The sequence below is a fragment of the Pseudorca crassidens genome, chromosome 13 (genome assembly GCF_039906515.1).
Source record: "Pseudorca crassidens isolate mPseCra1 chromosome 13, mPseCra1.hap1, whole genome shotgun sequence".
Taxonomy (NCBI): domain Eukaryota; kingdom Metazoa; phylum Chordata; class Mammalia; order Artiodactyla; family Delphinidae; genus Pseudorca; species Pseudorca crassidens.
Genome location: NC_090308.1, coordinates 49,444,243 through 49,461,699, shown reverse-complemented (window position 1 = coordinate 49,461,699; position 17,457 = coordinate 49,444,243). Strand labels below are relative to the sequence as shown.

Here is a 17,457-nt window from a genome sequence, read left to right as displayed (position 1 = left end):
CAGAAACAAATTAGATGCAGAAAGCAAACCCCAAGTCTAAAGTTGCTCCCAAGGTCCACTGCCTCAATTTTGGGATGATTCGTTGTCTATTCAGGTATTCCACAGATGCAGGGTACATCAACTTGATTGTGGAGATTTAATCCACTGCTCCTGAGGCTGCTGGGAGAGATTTCCCTTTCTCTTGTTTGTTCGCACAGCTCCTGGGGTTCAGCTTTGGATTGGCCCTGCCTGTGTATGTAGGTCACCTGAGGGCGTCTGTTCTTTGCTCAGACAGGATGGGGTTAAAGTAGCAGCTGATTAGGGAGCTCTGGCTCACTCAGGCCGGGGGGGAGGGAGGGGTATGGAATGCGGGGCGAGCCTGAGGCGGCAGAGGCCAGCGTCACGTTGCAACAGCCTGAGGCTCACCATGTGTTCTCCCGGGGAAGTTGTCCCTGGATCACGGGACCCTGGCAGTGGTGGGATGCACTGGATCACGGGACCCTGGCAGTGGTGGGATGCACAGGCTCCCGGGAGGGGAGGTGTGGATAGTGACCTGTGCTCGCATACAGGCTTCTTGGTGGCTGCAGCAGCAGCCTTAACATTTTCATGCCCATCTCTGGTGTCTGCGCTGATAGACACTGCTCGCACCCGTCTCTGGAGCTCGTTTAGGCGGTGCTCTGAATTCCCTCTCCTCGTGCACCCCGAAACAATGGTCTCTTGCCTCTTAGGCAGGTCCAGACTTTTTCCCGGACTCCCTCCCAGCTCGCTGTGGCAGACTAGCCCCCTTCAGGCTGTGTTCACTCTGCCAACCCCAGTCCTCTCCCTGGGATCCAACCTCTGAAGCCCGAGCCTCAGCTCCCAGCCTCCGCCCGCCCTGGCGAGTAAGCAGACAAGCCTCTCGGGCTGGTGAGTGCTGGCGGCACCGGTCCTCTGTGCAGGAATCTCTCTGCTTTGCCCTCCGCACCCCTGTTGCTGCGCTCTCCTCCAAGGCTCCGAAGCTTCCCCCACCTCCCACTCCCCATCTCCACCAGTGAAGGGGCTTCCTAGTGTGTGCAAACTTTTCCTCCTTCACAGCTCCCTCCCAGAGGTGCAGGTCCCTATTCTTTTGTCTCTGTTTTTTCTTTTTTCTTTTGCCCTACCCAGGTACGTGGGGGTTTTCTTGCCTTGTGGGAAGTCTGAGGTCTTCTGCGAGCATTCTGTAGGTGTTCTGTAGGAGTTGTTCCACATGTAGATGTATTTCTGATGTATTTGTGGGGAGGAAAGTGATCTGCACATCTTACTCCTCCGCCATCTTGAAGGTCCCTCCTCCAAATATATTTTCTATCTTTATCCCTCCTTCTGGGACTCCAGTGATCTATATGTTAAACTACTTCATATTGTTCCGTAAGTCATTGAGGCGCTGTTAAATCTTTTTCTGTCTTTTTTTCCCCCAGTGCTTCATTTTGTATAGTTTCTATTGCTATATCTTCAAGTTTACTAATCATTTCTTCTGCACTGTCTAATCTGCTGTTAATCACTTCCAATGAATTTTTTATTTCATATAGCTTTCATTTCTAGAAGTTCTATTTCATTATTTTTATTATATAAATTTATTTATTTTTATTTTTTTTGGCTACGTTGGGTCTTTGTTGCTGCACTCAGGCTTTCTCTAGTTGTGGCGAGCGGGGGCTACTCTTTGTTGCAGTGTGCGGGCTTCTCACTGCAATGGCTTCTTTTATTGTGGAGCACAGGCTCTAGGTGTGCAGGCTTCAGTAGTTGTGGCACTCAGGCTCAGTAGTTTTGGCTCGCGGGCTCTAGAGCGCAGGCTCAGTAGTTGTGGCACACCGGCTCAGTTGCTTCGCGGCATGTGGGATCTTTCCAGGCCAGGGCTTGAACCCATGTCCCCTGCACTGGCAGGTGGATTCTTAACCACTGTGCTACCAGGGAAGTCCCTATTTCATTATTTTTAATAGTTTTCGTTTCTCTTCTTATGTTCACATTTTCCTTTCAATTCTTGAACATACTGAGCATACTAATAAAATCCCTTTTAAAGTCCTTGTTTGCTAATTTCCTCACTGGTGCCATTTCTGGGTCTGTTTCTCTTCATTAATTTTTCTCCTGCTTGTGGGTCATATTTTCCTGCTTCTTTGCATGTCTAGTAATTTTTTTGGACACTGGGCATTGCAGTTTTACATTACTGAATGCTGATTTTTTTTTTGTATTCCTTTAAAGATGTTGGTCTTCATTCTGGTGGGCAATTAAGTTTTAGATCAGCTTCACACTTACAAGACTTGGTTTTTAAGCTTTGTTAGAGCAGGTTTAGAGTTACCTTTACTCTAGAGATAGTTTATTTTTCTTACTAAATTGTCACCCCTCTCATGTCTCTGCTGAATACCCCAGGTATTCAGTGAGGACTCTTCACCCTGTCTGACTGAAACGTGAACATCTCCTAGTCCTGTTTGAACTCTGAGAAGTGTTCAGTTTACAGTTCCCTAGTTAGTTATTCTTTGCACAGCCTCATGGAGTTTTGCTCTCTGTATTCAGGGCTTAATAGTCAGCAAAAAGCTCAAAGGGATCTCTATGCAGATTTCTGGAACCCTTTTTCTGCATAACTTTCTCCTCTCCAGTACTCTGCCCTGCAAACTCCAGCCGACTCAGCTTCCCAAACTTGATTTTGGAGAGACCATCGTGCTCTGCTTTCCTACTCTATGGTTCAAAAACTGCCTTCTTCAGGCAGAAAACCTGGGCTCATTTCATTTTTTTCCTTTCTCTCAAGGACAAGAGTCCTGCATTGTCTGTTGTCTCATGTCAGAAAACAGTTGCCTTGTGTAATTTGTCCTATATTCTAGTTGTTTATGATGGAAGGGTAAGTCTGGCCCTATTTATTCCATCATAGCCACTATTATTTTTATCAGAAATAAAATATTTTAAAAGAGTTGGCTTATCTGACTATCTTTAAGTATAAGTAAAATTCTTGGTCTAAGGTTAGAAGCTGTAATCTCACTTGTAATGTGCTTTGTATTTTAGAGTCATAAACTTCAGTTTAAAAGCAAACTTTTAAACTTAGCTTTAGATAATTTTATAGGCTTTTATGTCACTGCTAAAATTGTTCACCAACTGATAAATGAAACTACAATCTGTTGGAATGGCAAAATGCCTACTTGCTTCATTTAAATTTGAATGGTGAACCAGGTTTGGTTTTTTTGGTTTTGTTTTGTTTTTATCAGTTCCTCCCTCCCTCCCCACCCTCTTTAATTGGAGAGCTTTTCTCTCCAAATCAATTTTGAGACAGGTTTCTCAATTTTATTATCTTCATGTAGAAAATACATCTTTCCAAAACAATCAGACTTATTTTCCCATTATATGTGTTCTTAAGATTTAATCCAGTCTTCCTGTTATAATTGTATTCTAAGTGTTCATTTTTTCTTTCCACCTTTGGTAAGAATCTTAACCAAATAGCCTTTATTTATTTTTTTTAAATAACAATATGTACTCCACCCACCTTGCAACATCGTTGAGTTATATATATTTATTTATAAAGTAATATGTTTTAAATAGTAAATGTATACATGTAATTAGTAAATGTATAAGAATATATATGTATATGTAGAAAGTACTCTGTAAACCATGAAGCCCTATAAAAATTTGGGGTGCCATTATTTCCTCTTATTATGTATGCATTTGATTCACCTGTTTATGTATCTTACTATGCATCTATTCAGGGCAGAGTCTAGGTTGTAAATTGTTGAAGTACAAGATTCATGACTTTTGACAACCTGGGGGAGACTCCAGATAGTAAACTAAGCAAATGCTTAAAAAATGGCCTTTTGAGACTTCCAGTTCCACAAACATGAAGTAATGTCATTCCTCCAGGTTGTTCCTAAAAACTCCTGGACATAGCACAGAAAGCAAACATAGGAATATTTTGAAAGGTAGAAAGAAGTTGGGCTGCTTTCCTAAGGGATCTTAGGACTTGAGAAATGACATGGTGGTTAAGTGTTAATTTTTCTTGTTGTTGTTAAAGTATTATACAACGAGAATTACCCAGCTGGCCCAGAGTAAATATTTACACATGCTTAGGTGGAAGAGATTTTGCCATCACAGTAAGATCATGGAGCCACTTTATCCTTTTTATAAGGTAGGAGGCCCATGAACAGAACCTATGGGCTATTATTAAGTATAGTCATCATGCTTGTACATTATATCTCTAGACTTATTCATCCTACATAACTGTAAATTTGTACCCTTTGGCCAACATCTCCCCTTTTCCCCCGGCCCCCCAGCCCCTGGCTACCACTGTTCTATTCTCTGCTTTTATGAGTTCGACTTTTTTTTTTCAGCTTCCACATACAAAGGATACCATACAGTATTTGTCTTTTTCTCTGGCTTATTCCACTTAGCATAATGTCTTCCATATTTATTCATGTTGTTACAAATATTAGGATTCCTCTCTTCCTCATGGCTGAATAATACTCCATTATATGTGTATGTACCACATCTTCTTTATCCATTCATCCATCAACAGACTCTTAGGTTTTTATATTTTGGCTATGGTGAATAATGCTGCAGTTGAACATGGGAATACAGATATCTCTTCAAGATACTGATTTTGTTTTCTTTGGATGTATACCCAGAAGTGGAATTGCTGGATCATATGGTAGTTCTGTTTTCAATTTTTTGAGGAATTTCCATACTGTTTACATAATAGATGTACCAGTTTACATTCCCACAGTGTATCTTGTCAATTTCTTTTAAAGTGGTAGCTAAAGATGGGAAGGGAACTAGTGGCTGCCTTTACTTGCCAGTTCTGCCTGTGGCAGAAGATAATGGTACCTATTTTTAAGAATGAGATTTGAAGGAAGCTTTATATTATAGAAAATACATTTTTCTTCATAGGCTATAGGTAAAAATCTAAGAAGTCAACTCCAGTTACTAAATATCCTTGTGCACTGACTCTTTGCTGGGTCACTCTCCTTCAGAGTCCTAAGAATGTGACTGATCACTGTCCTTGTCAGTCAAATTCAGAATATGGAAGAATTTTGATATTCCCAAAGCCTCTTATTTGGTTCCCAAACAGTATTACACTGTACTTGGAAGCAAATGACACAAGAAATAAGGCTTGTAAATAACCAAGTTCTGTCTTTGCATCTCTCTTAAACAGAAACAAGTTGCCTACATTATGCAGGAGTACAATGTTGCCCTTCAGAGAGCTGATAGATTGTCTGTTGCAGGAGAAAACTTCCTTATGGGAAAAAACAATCCTCCTAACTTAGTGGCACAGGAAGACCTGACTGTTTACACAAATTAGTTATTGTGTCACCTACCCTCACTCAAGACTATTCACCACTACCTGCAGGTACGTGAAACAGTTATATGATGATGCAGTGCCTTCCCAGGATGGGCAGCACATTGTTTTCTCACACCTCTCACTTAGTTTTTGATTGTCAGTTTCTGTGTTCCATCCGCCTTACAAATGACAAGAAAATAATGGGTCACTAGCTTTTTTCTTTGAGACCTTTGAAACTTTTTTCTTTTGGAAGCTTGCTCTAATGAAATTACTCCATTTAGCTTTTTCAAAGATGTTTCTGTTAAACTATTTCATATTCACGCTATAAGTTCTTGTTTTCATGCTCTTGTTCTGGATTTATGCTGTCTAATGTAGATCCACTTTTTTATTCAGCAACATCTAGTGAGGGTCTAATTTATGCTAGGTACATATCCTGGGCCATGTAGGGAATATATAATCTTTGCTGAAAAGTAAGTGGGTCACAGGATGGTAGGAAAAAGGGCAAGTAAATAGTCAACTTAAATACAGTGTGGTAAGTATAATCACAGAGTAAAGAGAGTCACAGAGGAGAGGCCCTAACACAAGATAGAGGCATCAGAAAGCAGTGATGTGATCACGTTTGTTTTAGAAAGATTACTATTTTGCCACCTAATCTTTTCTTACTCCTCTATACTTCATGTCACTGATACAACCAACCACGAAACCTGGCTATCATCCTGACAATATCCCTTCCCCAATCAGTCACTATGGGATCTACCTCTGAATCATCTCTCCCCTGTCACATGGTATAGTAATGATAGTAATGATCTGCTTATAAGTCCTGGGTCCCCCACTAAACTCTGAACTCTTTGAATTTGGTCCATATCTTATTTATCTTTGTATCTCTAGCACTTCACACAATGCCTTGTCCGTTATGGGTGGTTGATCAATGTAGACCTGCCTAGAGGTTAAGGCCACTTAGAGGTGGTGATATCACCAGGTCCCCCAGCTTCAGATTTACCTTTCATGATTGGGCAAGTTACTGAGGCCCACCTCCACCTCCTTCCTCCTCTACAAAGTCAAGGGCTGCTCCTGAAACAAAGTCTGGAAGCTTCTGTGAGAACTGAGTTGATGTGTGATCTCTTGGTTGTCCCCTTCTGTAGGCCCTCCAGTATTTGCCCATCTCCAAAGTGCTGAGTGTAGCTGTTGATGAAGTCCCCAGTGTTGGTCAGGAAAATGAAAAGGTCCCTGTCAATGACATTGACCCTAACATCCAGGGTTCTGTATCTCCAGGCTCTATGAATACCAGCGTTTCAGGTAAGAAGTCTTCTTTCCCCTTGGGAAATGTGGAAAAAAGAAGATTGTGATTTTGCACATGTGCTGTTTTGTCACCTGATCTTGCTTGAAATTTCTCTATATACCAAAAAGTTATATATATATTTTTTTTATTTGGCCACACCACTCAGCCTGTGGGATCTTAGTTCCCCAACCACAGGTGGAACCTGGGCCTCAGCAGTGAAAGCACTGAGTCCTAACCAGTGAACCACCAGGGAATTCCCCAAAATTGTATCTTCTTAATTAACAAGTGTTAATTTAATATTTTCTGATGGAAGAAAATAACAAACACTTCCCTTAGAAATTATCATCTCCATCCTGGGGACTTCTGGCAGTCCAGTGGCTAAGACTCCACATTTCCGATGCAGGGGGTGCGTGTTCGATCCCTGGTCAAGGAATTAAGATCCCATATACCATGTGGGGCTGCCAAAAAAAAAGAAAAGAATTTATTATCTCCATCTTTATAACTAGACAAAATAGAGGAGAAAAGCAATGAACTTGAAGTTGGGAGTACTGAGCTCTAGGCCTATTCTGTTGTGGCCTCACTGTGAGCCTACATGTTTAAGTCATTTCATCTCCTTGGGCCTCAATTTACTCATCTCCATAATAAACCTTTCAGATGAAGTGATCTCTAAGGTTCTTTTCATTTTTAATTTTACATGATTTTTAAAGACTTTGCTTATCTGAATCAATTTAGTAGTCTTCTTGCCCTTACCTTGTATTACAGATGACTTAGAAACCTGATCAGGTTTTCACTCTGCGTGATAAATTTACCAGGTGCACCTGGAGAGGCAGCCAACCCAGCTGTGGGGAATCAGAGAAAGCATCTCCCGGGGGAAGTCCAACCTGGGTGCTTAGAGATGAGTAGGAGTGAGCCAGGTGAAAGGAGGTGAAGGTTCTCAGCTTCTCCTAATTTGTTTGTTAACTTATAAATCATATTCTTTGTTTACCCCAAAGGACTATAGGTAGTTCTGTTCCCACTAAGTCATTCCCCAAAAGATATGTTGAGTTTCTCCTGCAGACTGTGAGAAGGGAGGGTCCTGGCTACCTCCCCCAGAAAGCCAGCACCAAGAATTTGTCAGATAGGCCTGGCTGAGTGTGGGACAGTCTACAGATTGTGGAAGAGAAGGTTGGGCATGGAGCAGAATGGTCTTCCCCATCAGCAGAAGAGGTCCTGACTCCAGTTATCTCAAAGGACTCTCCTTTTTCTCTCCCTGACTGGTGTTCATTGGTGTTAATGCTCTTGATTTTGGATTTTTTTTCAGGGCCAACAAGAACAGAAGTTGCTTTCTTTCTGCCCCAACACACAACAGAAACAGAAGAACTGAAACCTCAGCTGAGGCTCCTGCTCTCCCATTTCAGTATCCCATATGACATGGAAGAGCTAAGGGATGCTTCTAAGGAGATAGAACTTTTTTCCTTGGTACTTTATGGATTCTTTCTTAATACAAATATAGGTGTTCATAAAAGAAAATACTAGTATTTGCCACAAAGTTGAATATTCATACTGCCACAATTGTTTCTAGAGTGATAAAATGTAATAAGTGAAATTTAGACTAGCAGTTGAACTTTCTCTCTGTAAGAGTTATGAGCCCCTTGAATATCCAGCCCAGAGAGATTGTAGGATTATTTTTCAGTGGAATTTAAAGAAAATGGTAGGTTATAATCCATAGTAGATAATGTAAACATAGCCAAGATTTGGCAGTTTTATATTGTGGAGTTGTTTAGTGTCTAAAGCCCTTTGATTATCAGAAAGTGTTCCAATAGCTCTCCTATTGGCAAAATGCTTTATATTCAATAGAGTGTATATTGTGTAGTGATTTTTAAAGTCATGCAGTCTAGTCTGCTATCACATGGCGTTGCACCTCCTTGAAAAAAAATCATCCTATCAGAAGCCATGTTAAAACTTGTTTCAAAGGGAAAAATAGGATTGTATATAGAGAACCTCGAATTTACAATAATAAAGTTTTCAGCCAGAGTTTCAACATAAAGATATTTTTCTAGCTCTGGGTGTATAATATTGGTAAATATATATATTTGTTAGGTAAAAATGGTAAGTTGATTAATCCAAAAAGGCAAAGATCAAATCTGTATGTTTTTGAACACTTTTCGTGTAAGAAGGAGCCACTGTTTCATCACCATTTGCTTTGACCTTGCAGTTTTGCATCCATGTGTGTTTGTTCCAGCATTATTTTCCTAGGATTATTTTTATTAGCATGTAACATAGACTCTTTAAGCTCACTGAAACCAGTGGTATTACATGTCCTCTGGTTTCTTTGAAGGTGATGATGTTTAGCTTTTGTCTTTCTTTTCATAGCAGCAGCAGCACTGTCTTCAGTAAAGAGTGCTTCTATGGGAATATCCTCACCCTCATTATCAGCGTATTATGATAGACGAAAACCAGAATCAGAACAAGGTGGTGGTTAAAAAGAGTCCAAATAAATAAAAGTAGTTTATGGCACAGTAGACTATCATCGGTGATAACAAAAGAACATGAGGCTACAGATCCCTCCCACAGAGCAGCCCTGTCCCCAAAGGATAGCTTGTCTTCTTTATATAGAGATAGTTTCTACTTTTGATTTTCTTATAACAGTATTATGCGCAATGCTAATTGTGCTTCCAAGATAATCACACTACAACAAATTTTTTGTGTAGGAAGAATTTCTACAAACAGGAAGAGTGTTTATTTTGGTTCTCTAATGCCCTAGAGCAGCGTCAGCAAACTACAGCCTATAGCCCACCACCTAGTTTTTTTGCAATAAAGTTTTATTGGAATACAGCCATGCCATTTCATTTATGTACTGTCTGTGGCTGCTTTCCACTATAACTGCAGAGTTGAGTAGTTGCAAAGAGACCATGTGGTCTGCAAAGTCTAAAATATTTACTATCCGGCCCTTTAGGAAAAAGTTTGCCACCCTAGCCTTAGACTAGCGCTGTCTCATCGAACTTCCTGCACTGAGGGGTATGATCTGTGTCTGTCCGATGTGTTAACACTAGTCACATGTGGCCTTTGAGCACTTGAGATGTGGGTAGAGTAAATGAACTAAATTTTAAATTTTATTTAATTTTAATAAATTTGCATTTAAATGTTAAATAGCCACATGTGGCTGGGGCAACAGTATTGGACAGCACAGCCTGGGAGGTACCAGCATTAACTGGAAGAATCTTTAGCTCTGTGACTCACTGAACTTACTTATTCCAGAAACCTTTGTTGAGGCCCTAGTGTGTGCCAGCACTGTGGTAGGTTCTCTCTCTCTCTCTCTCTCTCTCTCTCTCTCTCTTTGTCCTTTTCTCTGCCTGTCTTTCTGTCTGTCTCAGTCTGGAACTGAGATGTGAGGGGTTTGACTGAGGTACCTTAAAGATTTTTAACAGGCCCCAGCATCTGGACCCTTCTCTCTAGCAATATCCTGGTCAGGCTTCTAGGAGCAGGATTTATCTAACCCTTAGATTTTCTCATTTACCAGGTGCCAGGAAAAGGGAATGTGTTTCCAAAGATGGACAGTTTACTTCCCACTTATGGTCCAGCTCAAAATACATATAAATAAATATATTAAATTATTTCTAAACTTCAGAGCAGATACTTGGAACAAGTAACACGACACACAGTTATGGTAATGGGCTGACTGAATACATGTGCCCCTTAGGTATATACCTTTAAGGTCCTGTTACTGTCATAGAATCATGTTTTATGAATTAGTTTGACTCCAGGACTGTTTCAGAGGCAATCAATACCTGTTTCTGAAATTGCCTACAACCTGAGACTTTTTTTTTCTGGGCTCCGCTTCTCTTTTCTCAATCCTGTTTAGGTTTCCCCAAAATTTCAAAGCATCTTCATGGAGCAACAGAGAATGCAAACATTTCCAGATTATGATGCTGAGATAGCTAAAGTGGAGAATTTGGGTTTGGTAGGACCTGGTATGGCCTTGAAAAAGAGAGCCAACTGGATTTCCTTTATAAAGGTAAGGAGACCTGTGGTGACAGTCACCTGTGAATGATGTAAGCAGTGTCATAAAGTGTCCTCCAGGGAGGCCAGGCAACCTGGCAGCATCAGGTCTGTCAGATCCCTATTATCCCCTCTCCTCAATGCCCTCAGCAAACTGTCCCCTAAGAGCAAGGGTAGGTGCCTACCTGACTCAGGAGAGGCAGCTCAGAGAACCTGGCCTTGTGTGCCAGCATCTCCCAGCTCCTTCCTGCCTCAGGTCTATGTTGAAGTTAGCCAGGCTGATCTGCCTTCTCTGGAAGTTCCCACATACTCCTGTGCCCCTCTCTTTTGTGTCAGAACTCCTTTGTTGTTGTTAGTGACCTTGGCTACTTGGCAAGAACAAAGAATAACACTCAAAGTTATAATTGAGCTGTGTAAATCCAGTTTTTTAGTCAAAAACTATTGATTGACTACATATTGTGTGTCAGGCATGGCCCTTGGTGCTGGAGATACACAATTCACAATAATATGAAAGTGAGCAGATTAAATGAGATGATTTGAGGTAGTGGTAAATACAGTCGATTCTCATTATTTGGGGTGGTTATGTTCTATAAAGTTGCCACAAACACTGAGTTAAATCCTGAACCACAGCTCATAGGGGAAGTATGGGGTTAGGTTCATCATACATAATCAATACATAACTAGTTACTGTGTGTTTCTGTTTAAAGACACTTTATTTTATATATGTTGTTGATTCATTAACATCAAACTCATGGCCTATAACTCATGCCTGAATGAAGCTTTTTGAACACATTTCCTTCTGTAAGGCACATCACAGCCTTCCTATACTTAGGAACACGAGGGAGCACTTCAGCTCTATGCTTGGGGGCCATTTTAAACAGTGAGATAGCTAACGAAAATCACAAAAAATATTAAAATGTGGCACTAACTAGACCGTAAAAAGGACACTTGTTTACAGTATAAGCTGAAACAAGAAGGTGGAATGTCAACTTGTTTGACCTCAGCTGGAAATACAGAGTTGGGTGACTCAAGCTTTTCACTATTCTGTGCATGTCCATGATTGTCCAGGAAAGCTCTGAATAGATTTTGAGATTACAAATAACTTTTAGTGAGTAGGCAAATCCACAAATACGAAACCCATGAATAATGAGGATCAACTGTATCATGAAGGAAAGAAAAGTCTTATGTGATAAAGATGGATGGAAGGAAAGCAGAGAAACCACAGATTATTCCTAAATCTGGGGCTTGAGCAAATAGGTAGTTGGTATAGGGGAAGCCAGGCTTTCTGTTTTAGATTGTTACACATGCCATTCAAGTATAAATATCAAGGAGATAGTTGGATATAACAGGCTGGAGCTTAGAGCTAGATCTAAATTTGAGAGTTGTCAGTATATTGATATATTGATATTTACAGCCATGGTACTAATTTTTTAAATACAACTTGTGAATATGAAAGGTGAAGTTTTACATGTGGAACCAAAAGGGGTTTTGTGGTTTTTTTTTTTGGCTGCGCTACAAGGCTTGTGGGATGTTAGTTCCCCAGCCAGGGATGGAACCCACGCCCCCTGCATTGGAAGCGCAGAGTCTTAACCACTGGACCATCAGGGAAGTCCCGCCACAAGGAGTTTTTGTGGACAAACTTCTCTTGCCCCATAAATTAAGTGCAATGCCCAACACTGATGGAATTGGGGTCCCTTCTGCCAGTGGATAGTGCTGTGTCATCCCAGATGGAGCTACTGCATCTCATAGGCCAGGTACAAACAGGAACTGCTGGTGCCATCTCCTTCCACAGATCTGTGAAGCCACACAGACCCTTTCCAAGACTTCACATGCACTAGCACACTTCCTAGCACTAAAGGCCAGATCCCATTTCAGAAGGTCCTTGATTCTCTTTGCTTGCAACTTTTACTGAAAACCATTCTGTTATATTGTAAGTTTGTGTGAACATGTTTGTCCACTAGATTAAGGCAAAATGTGATCCTTGGCAAAAGAAGCTTTTGACCAAACTAAAAGAACAGAGAACAGATGTATTAATGCAACTCCAAGCAAAGTTTTTGAAGGTAAAAAAATAACCATGATCCCCTGTAGATAAAATTCTGTTCTCAGAAAATTGAATTCTTTCCACTTTTAAAAAATGTTAGTCATGGTTTCACTACAAAGGCTATATTTGGAATTTTCTAATCTAATCGCCAAACTTTTATATCCTGTTAGCTTTCACTAGAGAGTAACAATTGTCAAAACAGCTGGATTTTAGTACAGCTTTAACACTTAGTCTCTGTGTGATATTGCTGTAGTCACATAACCTCTTTGAGTTTTAGTTTCCTCATCTGTGAAACCAAAATATTGGACTAAATTACCTTTTTTTTTTTTTTTGCGGTATGCAGACCCCTCACTGTTGTGGCCTCTCTCATTGTGGAGCACAGGCTCCAGACACGCAGGCTTAGCGGCCATGGCTCACAGGCCCAGCCACTCCGCGACATGTGGGATCTTCCCGGACCGGGGCATGAACCCGTGTCCCCTGCATCGGCAGGTGGACTCTCAACCACTGCGCCACCAGGGAAGCCCAAATTACCTTATTTTTATTGTGGTAAAAAAAAAACACATAGCATAAAATTTATCATCTTAACCATTTTTAAGTGTACAGTTCATTAGTGTTCAGTATATTCACAGTGTTGTGAAATAGATCTCCAGAACTTTTTCTCTTGCAAAGCTGAAACTCTCTGCCTACTAAACAACTCCCTATTTCCTCCTCCTCCTAGCCCCTGTCAACCACATTCCACTTTGTTTCTGAATTTGACTGCTCTTAGATAGCTCATATACATAGGATCATACAGTATTTGTCCTTTTGTTCTGGCTTATTTCACTTATCAGAATGTCCTCAAAGTTCATCCATGTTGTAACGTGTGACCAGATTTCCTTCTTCCTTGTTTTTCATGAACATTTATATCAGCTTTATTCACAATAGCCAAAAACTGCAAACAATCTGGATGTCCTTCAGTGGGTGAATAAACTGAAGTACATCCATACCCTGAAATAGCAATCAGCTATAAAAAAGGATCAAATTACTGAGATACTCAAGAACCTGGATGAATCTCCAGAGAACTGTGTGAGTGAAAAAAATCCCATAAATACAGTATGAATCCATTTATACAATACTCTTGAAATGACAAAATTATAGAAATAGAGAACAGATTCATGGATTCTATGGGTTAAGGAGAGACTGGAGGGGAAGGGAAGGGAGTGTAACTGTAAAAGGGCAACATGAAGGATCCTTGTGATGAATCTGTTCTATATCTTGACTGTATCAATGTCAATATCCAGGTTGTGATACTGTACTATAGTTTTGCAAGATATTAACATTGGGGGAAACAGAGTGAGGGTTACATGGGATCCCTTTATATTATTTTTTTCCTTTTTTCCTTCTCTTTCCTTAAATTGTGGTAAAATACACAAAACATGAAATTTACCATTTTAACCATTTTTAAGTGTACAGTTCAGTGGTATTAAGTAATTCATATTGTTGTACAACCATCACCACCATCCCTCTCCAGAACTCTTTTCATCTGGCAAACTGTAACTCTTTACCCATTAAACAGTAACTCCTCATTCCTCTCTCCCCCTAGATCCTAGCAACCACCATTCTATTTTCTGTCTCTATGAGTTTGACTACTCTAGGTACCACATATTATGGAAGTATACAGTATTTGTCTTTTTGTGACCGGCTTATTTTACCCACCATAATGTCCTCAAGGTTCATCCATGTTGTAGGATATGTCAGAATTTCCTTCCTTTTTAATGCTGAATAATATTTCTTTGTATGTATCCACAACATTTTATCTATTCATTTGTTGTTGGACATTTGGGTTGCTTTCGCATCATGGCTGTTGTGAATAATGCTACTATGAACATGGATGTATAAATATCTCTTTGAGATCCTGCTTTCAGTTCTTTTGTATATGTACCCAGAAGTGGAATTTCTGGATTGTAAGATAATTCTGTTTTTAATTTATTTTGAGGAAGCTCCATAGTATTTTCCATAGTAGTTGCAGCATTTTACAATCCCACCAATAGTGCAAAAGGGTTCAACTTCTCTGTATTCTCATTAACAGTTGTTATTTTCTTTCTTTCTCTTTTTTTTACATTAGTCATCTTAATAGATATGAGGTGATGTTTCACTGTGGTTTTGCTTTTCATTTCTCTAATGATTAGTGATTTTGAGCCTTTTTCCATATGCTTGTTGGTCATTTGTATATCATATTTGGAGAACTGTCTTTTGAAATTCTTTGCCCATTTTTTAATTGGGTTATTTGATTTTTAAATTGTTGAGTTGTAGGAGTTCTTCATATATTCTGGATATTAACCCCTTATCAGATATATTATTTGCAAATATATTCTCCCATTCTGTAGGTTGCCTTTTCACTCTGTTAATTTTGTCCTTCAGAATTTTTTAAGTTTGATGTAGTCATGTTTGTCTATGTTTGATTTTTTTTTTAAGATTTTTGTGTGTGTGTGATGTGGACGATTTTTAAAGTCTTTATTGAATTTGTTACAATATTGCTGCTGTTTTGGTTTTTTGGCCACGAGGCATGTGGGATCTTAGCTCCCTGACCAGGGATCGAACCTGCACCCCTGTATTGGAAGGCAAAGTCTTAACCACTGGACCACCAGGGAAGTCCCTGATTTTTTTTTTTGACTGTTCTTTTTGTGTCATATCCAAGAAATCATTGCCAAGTTCAATATCATGAAAAATTTCCCCTGTTTTCTTCTAAGAGTTTTATAAAGTTTTAGGTCTTATGTTTAGATCTTTAATCCATTTTCAGTTAACTTTTGTATATGGTATAAGATAAGGATCCAACTTCATTATTTTGTATGTGGCTATCCAGTTTTTCCCCAGAACCATTTGTTGAAGAGACTGTCCCCTTCTCTTTTGAGTGGTCTTGGCACCCTTACTAAGATCATTTGATTATACACTCAAGGGTTTATTTCTAGGCTCGCTATTTTATTCCATTGGTCTATATGTCTAGTGTATGCCAGTACCACACCATTTTGATTAATGTAGCTTTGTAATATGTTTTGAAATCAGGAAGTGTGAGTCCTCCAACTTTGTTCTTCTTTTTCAAAATTATTTTTGCTATTTGGGGTCCCTTGAGATTCCATATGCATTTTAGGATGAATTTTTCTACTTCAACAAAAATGCCACTGGGATTTTGATGGGGATTGGACTAAATTATCTTTGAGGTTCTTTGTGGTATTAAAATAATTGAAATATATTAATATGTGTATCGTTGAAGTAGAAGTTCAGCTCTGGGACTATTATTTGATTTTTTTACCTCTAGAGGAGGAAAAGGAACATTTATTCAGCACTTACTACATGCCAGGCATTATTGCAGCAATCCTAGGAGAGACCTCACTAGCGTTCTTGTTAGGTTGACTTGTCCTGCTTTGCATGAAAAGCCAGGATTCCAGCAGGAATATGAGCCCAGGTTTGTGTCCTTACAAAGCCTGTGCTTTTCTCACACTACCCAGCTGCCTCCTCCTCTATCTCCTCACAGCTTCCTAGGAGTAGACAAACCCAAAACTGATGAGTGTTTATCTTTTCACTGGTGCCACAACACGTGTGGGGGTGCACCTGCTGTTGTGTTGAGGGGGTTGTCACAGAATTTTAAATGAGTTGCTGTGTACATATGAATAGGTACAGTGTTGAATGGAGGAACATGCCTAAGGGAATCATGATGTTTGAGTTTACTTTTATTTTTTAATTGAATAAAGTCCCACCTGGGACTTCTTTCTTATTCATGAGAACATGACCAGATTCTTGCTGAAAAGTAGGGAATAACCCTTCTCCCAACCATCCCTTCTCCTCTCTCTTCTACTCAAGATTTCCAACCCTGAGAGAGTAATGCAAGTGCTCCAAGATCATGCTGCAAAAACAGTCTCGCTGGCTTCGTCTCATCCAACATTTGTGGCTTCCCAGGGTTTGCATCAGGGCAACTATGACCAAATCTGGGAGACTATTTATAGCAACATCAACCTCTACCAGGTACAACAGGAAGAAATAACCAATACGCCTTTCTGTTCAACTCACCACCTGTGTGTAGACCTTAGAAATTTACTTTGGTAGTTTTTTTAGAGATCCTCCCCTAAAAGCTGTATACCTAGCTGGGTTTGTTTTCATTATAAAAAGTATTAAATGATAATTTGAAAGAGGGATGTAAAGAGGTGTAATACAAGATGTTCTTGCTGCCGGGACTTATACTCAACCAGTAAATACCAATGCAAAGTTGCACAGTCTAGTGCTGAACACTAGATGAGTTGGACAGATGTTAAATATTGTATTTAGAGAGAAAGTGATCTTCACAGGGTTGGTTCTATTGGGGGAAGTCTCTTGAAGGAGGAGAAAATTGAGCTGGGCTTGAAGGAAGCATAGGGCTTAGGGAAGTGGTAGTAGAGAGGGAAGTGGGGAGCCTATTCCAGGAGGGAAGCATGAACAACAGTGCAGAGGAGATACGGTATATGGAGTGTTCAAGCTCAGTTAGGTTGAGTGGAAGAGTCACGTGGAAATAGAGTGAAGAGAAGTTTTTTTGGGGGGTGGGGGGGCGGGTAGGGGCATCTTGTGAATGCCCAGAATTCCAGACTAAGGAAATTTGTGCTTAATCCTATAAGGGAAGTGATATATATACAAACCTGTATTTTAGGAAGATTAATGTGGTAGCAGGCTATTAGTTGGATTGAAAAAGGGAGAGATTGGAGGCAGGGCAGCCAGTTAGGTAGCTGCTACATAGGATAGGCATGGAGTTTGGCAATGAAAGGATGTTTCTACACAAAGCTAGTGGGTACTTATCCTTACAATGGAACTATAAGATTTTTGAAACTATAATTGGCTATTATTCGTTTGTTGCTCTAAGGGAAGAGTTTTGTTTCATTTGCTTATTGAAGATGGGAAGACCTGGTATGT

At 40.0% G+C, this 17,457-nt stretch overlaps 1 protein-coding gene across 1 annotated transcript in view; it reads left to right on the top strand.

Annotated features, from left to right (window-relative positions):
* The window catches only part of LOC137204667 (uncharacterized), a 65,714-nt gene that overhangs the window by 33,804 nt on the left and 14,453 nt on the right, over positions 1 to 17,457 (top strand). Inside the window, exons 4-8 of the mRNA XM_067702404.1 lie at positions 5,120 to 5,314; positions 6,388 to 6,541; positions 7,825 to 7,982; positions 10,366 to 10,518; positions 16,381 to 16,542. Of these exons, the coding sequence (XP_067558505.1) occupies positions 6,523 to 6,541; positions 7,825 to 7,982; positions 10,366 to 10,518; positions 16,381 to 16,542 (492 nt within the window). The 5' untranslated portion in view covers positions 5,120 to 5,314; positions 6,388 to 6,522. The remainder of the gene's footprint in view (positions 1 to 5,119; positions 5,315 to 6,387; positions 6,542 to 7,824; positions 7,983 to 10,365; positions 10,519 to 16,380; positions 16,543 to 17,457) is intronic.